General features: G+C 38.1%; 1 protein-coding gene and 1 non-coding gene across 2 annotated transcripts in view; one reads left to right on the top strand and one right to left on the bottom strand.

Annotated features, from left to right (window-relative positions):
• The window catches only part of LOC140942540 (sodium channel protein 1 brain-like), a 46504-nt gene extending 43839 nt beyond the window's left edge, over positions 1-2665 (bottom strand). Inside the window, exon 1 of the mRNA XM_073391455.1 lies at positions 2591-2665. Within this exon, the coding sequence (XP_073247556.1) occupies positions 2591-2660 (70 nt within the window). The 5' untranslated portion in view covers positions 2661-2665. The remainder of the gene's footprint in view (positions 1-2590) is intronic.
• Positions 2666-6406: 3741 nt separating this feature from the next.
• Trnaa-ugc (transfer RNA alanine (anticodon UGC)) lies at positions 6407-6478 on the top strand. Its single transcript has one exon. It is a non-coding gene; the product is annotated as a tRNA-Ala (tRNA).
• Positions 6479-12461: the final 5983 nt, after the last annotated feature.

Genomic DNA, 12461 nt, shown 5'->3' with positions numbered 1-12461 from the left:
TTAGTCCAAACGTAGAAACTCAAGAAACGTGTGTTTTGATATTAACGAATTAAACTGCGTCAAACTTCGTTTTTTAATCGGCGGATTTATGTAAGTTATAAAAGCGCAAAACATATATTTAGAACGACAAGTCTGAAGTGATTTGTTGGCTTAATTCCTTCGAGGGAATCATATTAAAATGTAAGAGAAATTTAATGTTAAATTCTGAAAATAATTACAGGCAAGAGCATAATAAGTTCTTTTTGCAGAGAAGTGTGCTTTGCACTTTGTAGCAACAAAACACAGTTTATATTGATCGATTTTTACCTGCATTTAATTTTTTTAACTTTCAAGGTCAAGTCGTTTTAATAAACTAACAGTTTGTGAAAAATACTACTTATACATAATTTATTACAGCCTTTAATCGCGAAATCGTAAAAAAAGCAATAAAATTAGCGTATAATAAACAAAGACAACCTTGAAATCAGTGAGATATGTCCAGGATTGAACTCTGTTACGAAATTGACAAAAATCACAAAATTTTGAGGTAAATGAAGGTGACATCAAAAATTATGGGTAGGATTTTCCTTTCACCTCCATGATATTTATGATGCATGCAGCAATCCCGCTATTTCACACAAACAGTGTATATGAATAGAGTCGAACAAGTGCACAATAAATGTATGAAACAGAGGAGAAATCTTACCAAAAGTAAGAAATTAGTACTAGCGGTAGCCGTCGGCTAGGAAGTGCGCGCTAAACCGCTTTCATATGTAAGTGAATTGAACAGCCTTCAGTTATAGTGTCAATAAAAGGAATCACTGCGGATCATGAAAACTGTATTGGCCAACACAGTAAACAAGATTCTTATTTAATTCAACGATTTTATTCGCAGTTGCTTAGATACAATTAGCCTGCCAATGGTAAGAAGCGAGGGGACGACGTTTGTATTCGCCGGCAAAGATACATTGAAACAGTAATGCGTGACACAAGTAACGCGTGTATCCAGCTGTTTCGAGAAATGTCGTCGGAAAAAGTGCACGCGACAATTTCGAAAGGTATTGTGGGTGGGTTTTAGTTCACTGTTTTTCAAATAAATTTCAAAGAATGACACGAGCGGGCCATGCACGTATGTTTGCGAGGGCTAAAGGAAAGCAACAAAAGTAGGTTCAACAGCTACAGTGTCAAGAACAAGTGTATTGATCATATCCCATATTACCTTTCGGGATTGTCGAATGCACAGTTTTTGCGACAACCTTTCTCGAAATAGCTGTATACAGTTATGCCCGGAGTCTTATTATTCAAACGAATATTCAATCCGTGTTCAATGACCAAAGGCCGTTGATATGCAATACAAAATGATCAAACAGCTTAAATTACCACTGGATATTACAGCTTATTGAAGCTTTCGGGTGACAAGCGACGTAACATGCTTAGAAACGTATGAAAAAATAAAAACCATGCACTGTAGTGAAACCTAAATATACTTAATTTACATCGATTTCTAGACTTTGCTAGCTCTCGTAGCTGAGATCAGGCTCTATTTTTACTTTCCTGGGTAAATGGATTCCAGGCCAGTAAGGCGAACTGAGCAGTCTCCCCTTAAGCCGGTACAGTACTTGTGTACCTGAACTACGAGTGCTTGCGAATGGAATGTAATAATGATTGTTGCATCACTTGCATGTGCATTCACGTGATTACTGTGACATCACACGGACCTTAAACTCAACACTACAGCCTTCGCGGCCACAGACCATGCATATTAGTCGGTACAACACGAGCATCCCAAGAATGGGGACAGATTCGAGAAAAATCTCGCTATATAGTTAATAGAAAGCCGCTGACCAAGATTAGACTGTGGGCTTCATTTGTCGCCCGCAAAAACAGCAGCATTGCTGTCCACAATGTATGTCGTATATACAAATTCAGATTAAGAGTGTACTAAAAATAAAAATGCCCATTTATTGTAAGTATGTTTGAAAACCCTACTTACATTTCCTGAGCCAGGCACATTCATTTCTTTTCGGCTGAAAGTATACGTCGTTTAATGGGCAACCCGTGTTGCGTAATGATCTTTTCTTTTCTGCAGAACGACTGTTCTCGGTTTTGAACGAAAGTGGCATTTCTTCACTATATAGACAAATTCCAGTTCAGTTTCTAAATATTCCGATATCATAATGACAATCTTTGTTCTTGGGAAATTGTAATGCTTTAACAAAGGAAATGTATGGCTTGAAATGGCAAGTTTATTTGTTCTGTTACCACACCAAACTAATTCCAATAATATTTGATTACTAAATTGGTACCTTTTTTTGAGTGGAAGAGGGAAGGAATTCAAAGGAAAAACAGAAACTTTTACCAGTTGGTTTGTTATGTTAACCTTTTACCACCATTGCAAAACTTTGCTGATTAGTCAAAATCCATAAACTCTTTTTAAACTAAGAAATCACACTGAAGGGCTCTGTGCTAAAACCTCCCATTTACTTTTTTGATCATTTCTGAAAGTGCCTGAAAGTTAATGAACATAACTTTTGTTTTAGTAGACTGGGGCTACATTCATAGGTGACAAAAACTTATACAAAAAGCTTACATGTATATGAAGGTTACAAACCTTTGGAAGCAGTGACCACTGTTTGTATATTTTTCCAGTGCATAAGGGCAGGCCTTCTTGGTGCTGCCATACTTGTGATCTAAAATTCACAGATTTATGATCAGTGGGTGTAGTTATCAAAATCCAGGGCTGTCATTAAGAGCGGGGGGCCCCGGATTTCCCCTGGCTACAATGAGTGTGGGCCCCGGCTACTTTTATTGGAAAATAGAAGAAAATTAAAACTAAAAGAAACCCCTAGGTGTTTGATTCCCCACCTACTTATTGTATTTACCTGGCAACTCGAAATCTTAACGACAACCCTGAAAATCTATACCGCATTACACTTCTAGTGGCTCAGGTGAAAAATCTCCTGTCTTTACAGGGTAGCAAGTGAACCATTTTGACTTAAACACCACCAGGTTTTAAAGGTCTAAGTGGCACACTCCTCACCCAAACCTCCTTTTCAGGTTATGAAGCCAGTTCAACATGATTTCACATATAGTGGATATTACATGGCCGCGCAGAGATACAAAATTTCTCTTCGAGCGTTGAAAAATATTTCACAAGTGAGTGCAGCGAAAGAGTGAAATATTTTTTCAACACAAGAAGAGAAATTTTGTATCACCAAGCAGCCTTGTAATGTTATATTTATTATATAAACACCAATGAAATACCAAACCATTTCATTTTAATAGCTTTTCGGTGTGAAAAGCGTGATTTATGATGTAGCCATAGCAACGGTGATATTTTCACATGTGAAGATATCAAGTTTTTGCACGAGAGCTCACCTGGTATTTCATTGGTGTTTATATAATAAATGGAAATTATTTTTATAAAACTAAACTTTTCACATACATTGTAAGTTCAACAAATACCAAGCAGACCTGCAAATAACAGTCTGTCGTCTATTAATGTTCCTCTAATACTTGGTAATGATTGGACAAAAATCTACCTGTGGTCAGACATGATCAGACAGATAAAAAAATAGTCCTCGGTGAGGACATGAGCTTACTGGCAATTAAGGTGATTCCCTAGTTTTGCACTGCGCATCTCTTACTGCGCATAACAAGATGGCCACCGTAAAAAAGAGCATGTGAAGTAATATTATTAAAATGAAGTTGACTGAAGAGAAACGCTGTTGGAATTTTTGCTTGCTGTTGTTTCTTGCCGAGGTGAGACTCAATGTGTTGCGAATGTGCATAACGTAAGCAGTACGCGTGTTGCTGAGTTCGACCTCCTCTCGGAGAACCGCGATAGTGGTTGTTTAACTTGTGCTTACTCACTTTGATTTTCATTTAAACACTTTCTTTATCACATTGTGTCCTAAATGTGATATCTCGATGTAAATTCTGTAAAAACGGACTTTTTAATACTTTCTTCCCCTTTTCACATACATTCTATTTTGAAACTCGCCCCAGTCCTCTCTCAAAAATCGGAGAAAATGCGTTTGATGCGCACTTTCTGCAGCTCTACCGCAAAAACGAGTACGGTGACCCCCATTTTTTATTTCATGATTTTAATAAGGACAGTGCTTCCTTTCGATGAGAAAAAAATTGGCACAAATCTATGTTCAGTTTTTTGGCAATTTTACTAAATTGTACGGATTGAGCCATCACGGGTCGAAAAGCGCGCGTCCAATTTAATTCTACTTTGGAGCGTGAAGTAAAAACAAGGGCATTAAAGGGCATTTTTCTGGTACGTAAGTGGATAAACAATACATAAAAGTCAAATTCTGTGTGATGTCACATGCATCATCGAAAAAATCTCTCCTTTTTGTCTAGTTTTGCGCTGCCCGCGGTTTTTGTAAAAGGGTCCTAAATAGCCGTATTTGTCAGCATTGTGACGTCAAAACGAGCACGGTGACCCCCACTTTTTATTACTTTTTTATCATCTTCTTGACTTGTTACATCAGTGTACCAAGTTTTAGCTAAAATCTATGTTACGTTCTTTTACTATGGAATCACCTTAATAGTTTGTACGAAAGCTGTCTGCTTGCAAAAAAAAATCGTTTTTCAAAGCAGTCATGTTGTATACCAACTTCTAATCGCCATGTGCAATTTTTGTCACTGTTTGTCATGTGCCATAAGGTTGGTTCGGCAGCCACAGGCAAAGTTCAAACTTTCACAGATATGGTTCTGGGACTATTGTAATTTCTTGCCAAGATTAAGCACACAATAAATTGTCGTAACGAAATTACCATAAGATGAAACTTTAAAAATGTCAGTTAAATTACGCAAATTTGTGACATTTTAATTGAATGTTTACGTAGTAAAAGTGACAGATTTGTGTTTGAATTTTCCCACATTGTGATTTTCAGTGTTTAATACTACCAATGATTAAAAAACATTCATTACTCGTACAACTCAATCAACACATATTAGCAATTACGAATGCATAGAAATGGCGAAGAAATTCGAGAATTATCATGAGTCAAAACAGAACACTTTTCCTGTGATATGATATTTGAAATACGATTGCTCATGCACACAAACACCTTACACTTTTAAAATACCAGATCATAATATCTTATTCAAACTTTTTAAAAAGCCCTAAGAACAATCAATATCAAATTCCTCCTTGTCATAACAATGCTTTATAAAACAGAGTTAAGAAAATGGGAGATAGCAGGTATCAAACCCAGTCCCTTCAGCTCCAAAGATCACATGTTACTGCACGCACGAGAACAATAGAAATGACCTTACCATCATTCATTCATTCATTCTTACGCCGACTAGACGATAGCATAGAGCCTTACTGGCTCTCTAAGCCAGTAAGCTGAATAAAAAAAGGCTGTAATTTTGAGGCTGGAGATTTGCATAGTTCTTATAATTTTTTAAATTAAAAGTCAACTAATGTCTGAACAACAACTTTTCTGGTTTGTCCTGATAAGAAGTTTGTCCGGTGTAAAGAAATATTATTTGCGGCCTTGCTTCGTCATTTTCCCAGAACAGCAGAAAGGAAGCCTGTCTGCCTTTGCATTGACTGCGAAATCAGCTGAATCTGTCACGCCACGACCATGATAATCAGTTAAAAAACAGCTGACATTTACTTCATCGAATGAATAAAACAAAAGTAAGCAATTAAGGAATACCCCATACACTGAGTTACAAATTTAATTTTGTGACATAGTTTATTTAGAACTTTGACTTGAGAAAATAACACTCTGACTCAATTAGACTTTTTCACCTCTCTACATAAGCTCACCTCAAGCACAATTTTTCTGAGATTGAATTCGACGCCATTGCTTCAGCCAACAATGACCCTAACTGTTCAAGTTACTTCGCCGCCAAAATCGTCCTTGCAAAGCGGAAGAGAACTCATTTTGAAAGGAAACAAAGCTGATTTAGACCACGCTAAACAATGCAGCTGATTCAAGATTAGAGCAAGACGCGCCATTTTTGCAGGAGAGAACAAAAACGTGGCAGACTGGAAACGAATATCTTGTTTTTTGTCACGCGCGGGGAACGGGCTATACTTGTCACGGCGAGGTCACACGTTCTAGAATCTCACGGGAAAATTTTCACTACATCAGCAGATACTTGTTTAAACTTGTGACCGATTTTGTTCCTGTAATCGACTTTGCTAAAAAGTCGTTGTCGAACTCCGCCGGAAATGGCATTTTCAAGGAAAAGAACGCACAAAAACTCTCATGACAGGTTTTAAATTACAAAGCCTACGTGCTACTTATAATTTAGGGCGTAAAATAATTTTCTAGGACTTGAAACAGCACATTTATCGAAAAAAAATATCTCAAAGAGTTATTAGGCTCAATTGCGTTGTACAATCAGGTAAACTAATTGAATAAATAATATTTTTATTCACATCATGACTGTGGGCGGGGGTGTAGCTCAGTGGTAGAGCGCTCGCTTTGCATGCGAGAGGTCCGGGGTTCGAAACCCCGCACCTCCACTTTTTCATTTTTTTTTTCTTCTTTTTGTCAAATTTTAGTGTTTTTCCTCGTATTTTCTCGACAGTCGTCCGAAGTAGTGGCACTTCAATACTGGTACACTGGAGAGATCACACTGTCGGATTTGGTCTTCATGGGCTTCTGGTCTTTTCAATATCAACTGAGTCGGTTAAAGCAAGAGAGGATTAGTTTATCCTCTCTTGGTTAAAGTCAATTTTTGTAGCACAGGTAACACGATTGCCGGATATACAAAGAGTAGTCCCTAATTTTATTTTATTTTTATTTTTTCAGGCGACTAGGCCGTTTCCGAGTTCCCCCAGGCCTCTGTTTCAAAACGAGGGTAGGTGCTCAGCTCAGCCTTATGGATTCCGCTATAGCAAAGGATGGCACCCAACTTCAAAACAACAACTTTGGCACACTCTAGGCTTTCACTTTCATTAAACAATAACAACATAGCTTGAAGCTTTGTTGGTAAATCATGACCAAGTTAGCACTTATGTTTCATGGAAAATTCCATTGTATCAAAACTATAAACGTTAGAAAGAAAAATATAGTCCAAATAAGGCCTTTGACTGCTGAAATTAAAAATAATAATTAAATTCCGAGCAACAGCGTCATCAGGAATAAAAAAAAATTTCGCGTAGTAATTTACATCAGAAAAAATTGGTGTAAAGTAAACTGTGTGAAAAGCGCAAGAATGGGGCGGAATGTATCGGAGGTATAACAATATGAACTTGAATAAAATACAAAGATCTAATGAGCGAGTGTCACAGGACAAAGATTCTCTCTAAAGGCATAATGATAGTCTTCAAAACAAAAGGTCCGCAAGTTCGTTGTATTCCTCACGGGAGTTTTGGGCTGTCTCAATGTAAATCGAGCTGCAAAAAAACATACTGGTTGACAAAATCTAAAGACATGAATAAATTCTAAAAAAAGATCCGCAAATACGTCAGGGGTAGCCAACGTCAATTTTCGGAAAATATCTGTTCGGAAGACGATTTGAGATCTAGAATATTCGGAACATTTGTTGTAAAATTTCTTGCTTTCCTGCCTCTCCTGGGATTTTCGAACATCTAGAAAATGGTACAATTGCACATTTTGAACCGATTTTTATCCTAAAAAGTTTCGGTTGCCTTTTTTTGGCTGAAATTTTCGAAAAGGTAAGTTTTAATCCCTATAATTTTCGGATCACTAGACTTTCAGCTAGGAAATCCGAACAGATTAAAAATTTTTAGGGGATAAAAATATGCCTATATCTACCTTTTAAATACTAAAATACGTTTAACAATGCTATGTTTAAGTGGTTTTGAACTATATTCTCGTTGGGTGCCCCCGATACGTTGCATTCCTCACGGGAGGTGAAGTTTGGCTCAATGTAAATCGACCTGCGAAGAACACGCTGGTTCTGATATAAGTTTTGAGAATATAACCCTATTGCCTTGATCAACAACCGCTTAAAATTCAATTCACAAAGGAAAAGAGAGCACGGAAAACCCTGGTTCTGAGTCGAGAAGAGAACACGCTACCTCATTGTAAATGGAGCTGCAAAGAACAAGCTGGTTCTGACAAAAATTTGAGCGTAAAACCCTATTCCTTGATCACCTGCTGCTTTAAACGCAATTTATAAAGCAAACCAGAGCACTTATAGCCCTTTCAAACGAGAAATCGTATTAAAGCTTGCTCACCTGTTAGGGCCTCTTGAACAGACAACGAACAGCTGCACACTGAATCACCCACTTTCGGACCACGCGTTGTAAATACAAGACCATGACGTCACTACCCAAATTTGGGGTCTTACTTACACCCAAATATGGTCAAAAATGCAAATTTTAGAGGGTTACGCAGAATTTGAGAGGTTTTGCCTACATCGTGCGGGATTATAAATCTGCCGCCGAGGCAACCTCGCTTCTTAGCTCGGTTGCCTCGTCGGCAATAAATGGAAAAACGGGCAAAAAAGAAATGACTTTTTAGCGAGAAAATGCATTTATTAGTATTTAAATAATGTATAATAATGAAAGGAAAAGGCATTTTAGATAGAAAAGGAACGGACAAAACAGTTCGAAAGCAGGAGAGAAAGAAAGCTACTTTCTACTGTTCTTTTGTCTCACTTAACAGGGGATACTTAGTGGAAGTTTCAATTGGTAATTTGTTTTTCCTGTGTGATTGTGAAACTCCGGTTTTGGCCTCACGTACCCTTTACTTCCTCCTAAATTTATAATATTTTTCCTCTGAGTCTCTATCTTTCGTGTGTTGCAACCCTATTCAAGGTAATTTAATTATTGTAACTACTCAGCTCGTTTAGCAGGGGCACCCAACGACAATTTTCGGAAAATATTTGTTCGGAAGACGATTTGAGATCTAGATTTTTCGGAACATTTGTTGGAACATTTTGCTTGCCTGCGGCCTCCTAGGATTTTCGAACATCTAAATAATGGTATATAAACGGTAAGTTTTGATCCCTTTGAGCCTTTTTTCCGGCTGAAATTTTCGAAAAGGTAAGTTTTCATCCCTGTATAATTTTCGGATCACTAGACTTTCAGCTAGGAAATCCGAACAGATGAAAAATTTTTAGGGGATAAAAATATGCCTATATCTATCGTTTAAATACTAGAATACGTTTAACAATGCTTTGTTTAAGTAGTTTTGAACTATGTTCTCGTTGGGTGCGCCTGGTTTAGTTCTATTTGCTATTCTGAGTAGTTTAATGCCTGATCTCTTTTAATTTAAGCTGTTCTTGTAAGTTTTAAGTTGGCAAAATAAAAAGTTTGGTTGGTTGGTTGTTGTTGTTAATGTTGTTATTCCGGTGGGCGGGATCTCTAGTCTACCAAAAAGAAAAGCTGTGTTTTTTCTAAGTCACGCTGTTCGCTTCTGTACAGTCCTTCGCTATCATTAAAAACACTGGACACGGGAATTTTGTTACTGGCCGTTTTCACACTAGAGCTAGAGATTATCCGTCTGAGACTAGCCTGTATACGGTCGCCCTCTTCCCGACAGACACCTCTTCTCCGATTTTTTCTGAGGGCAGTGGGCGGCCGTACACAGGCTATCTGGAACGGATAATCCATCTTCAAACTGTCCATCGAAATTGAGGGATAAAGTCAGGCGGATTATTCAAACAAAATTCAAACTATCCCATTTTCAGATTAAGACGTATTACATATCTGACGCGAATCATCAAACGGATAACCCGTCTCACACGAATAATCCGTCTCTAGTGTGAAAACGGAAATTTCTGTTATAATGAATGTCGCGCCGTTCGCGTGTGTGCTTTGCTTTTTCACGAAGAATATTATTAAATTGACTGTTGACATTTCTATCTGTAAAATAATATTAGAAGTGGAATACTTTATAAAAAGTATGATCTATCAAATGTTAAAATTTTTCAAAAGAATAGCTTATTTCATCCTGACATGATCCTAAGACCTCTATTTTGCTTCTAAGATACAAAAAATACGGGCTAATTAATATCTAACTTTTTGAAACAAAAGAAGTTAATATTTAACTTTTTGTTAACCGTAACTGAAAAAAATTAACCGATAGCCGTAAAAGAGCCAAAAATTTTAGCCGATAATCGTAAAATACACTACCCCATTGAGACCCTCTTAAACACGTTTTGTTTCTAGGAGTTGGGGGGGGGGGGGACTAAATATTTGGTGTCAAATCTCGGGTTTACTCGGTGTAAAACCTGTGAACTTTCTCTTTTTTTCGCGTCTTTTGTTTTTCTAGGTTCTATTGTGTTTAGTTCTTTGTTTTCTGTGTTTTACGTCACCCGTGGGGTTAACAGGTTCTTACACCGAGGTTGAGCCCAAATCTTTCTTGGTGTCCTGATTCGAATTGGTACTAGGTATAAGTTACAGGATTCGAAGCCGCGACTGAACCTGATCATAGATGCAATTAGGTAAAAGTTTACAATCTTTTCGAGCAGTATTTTCAAGTAATAAACAAAAAATATTCCGAGATCAAACTTTATTAGCCGGCTTTAATAATATACACTCAAAAATTTCTGCAATCTGATCAGTTCTAGTTTTCTCATCCAATTTTGAATTTAATTTTATACTCGTGTGTTTTTTCAAAAAAACTCAAATAGAATGCACCCTACGGGCCTCACGCTTTTTGAAAAACACACTCGTGCAAGTAAATTTCAAATTAAACTCGAAGTCGTGATGTTATTATTACTGTCATGCAAAGCTTTGGAAGGTCCTTAAGGAAGACCGGGAAAATTTTAGCAATATAGAGTGCCCTTTTACTCGTTTATTCAATATCCATAACAATCAAATTCGGAACGGATTTATATTGCTCAATAATGAACTTGACCTGCGCGTACGGACTAAGCAAGAGTCTTGGAAAAGAACAGACAAGGTGCTATAACTGCACAAACCCATAAAAAAAGAAAATTAAAGGTCTACCAAAATGTATTGTGAACCGTTGAAAAAGGCATGTACATTGTACATAAACAGTAAGAGGAAATTAAAATAAATACCTTGAACCCGCCACGGCTTTATGAAGCCTTGTCCATATCGCTGCTTGTAAGTATTTTCTTGGCCGTTAAGCCGGTTTGGCTTGACTAGGTTATAGAAAAAATTTTAATCCCTTATTTCTCATGGAGTGAATCGAGCTATGTTTTGTATTTAGCAAGGTTATTATAATAATAGTCTATCACGTGTGATCGTAAGGCGGCGTTGCTACGGGAGACGCTTCTTCAAAGCAAAAATTGCGTCGTTGTGTCATATCAATGAGTTTTGCATCTCGCGTGACTCTCTCTTTCTCTACTCTTAGTGCTGCGTGTCATTGTGCAAGAAGGACCATCCATCATGTTTAGAACCAAATGATACCAAAAATTAATAGATTTGCTACATGACGGAAGTTTTATATGGTGGAGTCTTCAACGCGAATTTTCTATTTCCTCCCGTTTTTTGCAAGATATTAAATTACAGTTTATCGTTTTCCTAGTAAATATGATATTTTCATCCGCAGCTGAAAGATTAGTCTCCCACGCAGCAGTTTTAGTCTTGTCATGCAACCCTCCTTTCCAAGCCTGAGAACCGGTAGAAGCGTTGCGTGACGAGGCAACAATATTTAGAGGAATCGCGAGAAGTCACGTGAGTGCTACACGCGACTGATGGAGACGCTCGCTCGCGCGTTCTTTCGGCTCCGCTCGCCACTCGAAATAGAGAGCTTGCTGCTACTACGACAAGGTTGTGACAAAGTAACAGTTGTGTCCAACGGTTTTCCTGAAATCAAGGGTTTGCAGGAGCTGGGGTTTGTAGGGTTTTCTCAGTCTTGCGAGCTCGTAAACCTCCCTTGGGTCAATTTTTGCATTACTGATGTCATGGTTGTAGGCTCGGGAAATGAGCCCGCGCTCCTTCCCCGAAGAGACCGTTCACGACCGTTCAAGTTCACGCTGTATTTCCTCGAATCTGATAGCCGGGGGTAATTATTATTTTTTTCGCACAAAAAGGGGGCGATTATTGGAGGGAAGGCGATGATTCGAAGAAGGTGATCATTTCAAATATTGCTCACTGGAAGTCGTGCCACAAATATTTTGTTTCATTAAACTGAACGTAGGCTTTCAAGAAAGTGTTTCAAATTTGGTTCACGTTCCTTGATTAATTTTCAATGTCAATATCCTCGGCGTCAGAGTTTGAATTGTCATTGATCAACTTTGCTGGATAAGACTCCACCTCAACTTGACAGGGAGGGGGTAAAAGAAACAGAGGATGGCAAGAGGGGTGGGGCGCGATTATTCGAGGAAGGCGATTAATCGACAAATGATCGAGGGACGGCTACTGATTTGAGGAAATTCAGTAGCTCTGGTTCACTGTCTTCACTCGTACACGACGACTGCAAGAACAAAAAGGAAAGGGAAAGCAGGATGATAAACAGGTTGTCGACACTCCGCATGAGGAGGGTTTAGCTGGTAGGCGCAAAAGCCTGAGGCGGACGTACACAGGCATCGGAAAACCAGACAGCCTCCAAGCATGGCAC

Source organism: Porites lutea, chromosome 7 (assembly GCF_958299795.1).
Source record: "Porites lutea chromosome 7, jaPorLute2.1, whole genome shotgun sequence".
In the NCBI taxonomy this organism is placed as follows: domain Eukaryota; kingdom Metazoa; phylum Cnidaria; class Anthozoa; order Scleractinia; family Poritidae; genus Porites; species Porites lutea.
Note: the sequence above shows the minus strand (reverse complement) of the source record. Positions and strands in the feature narration are given on the sequence as shown.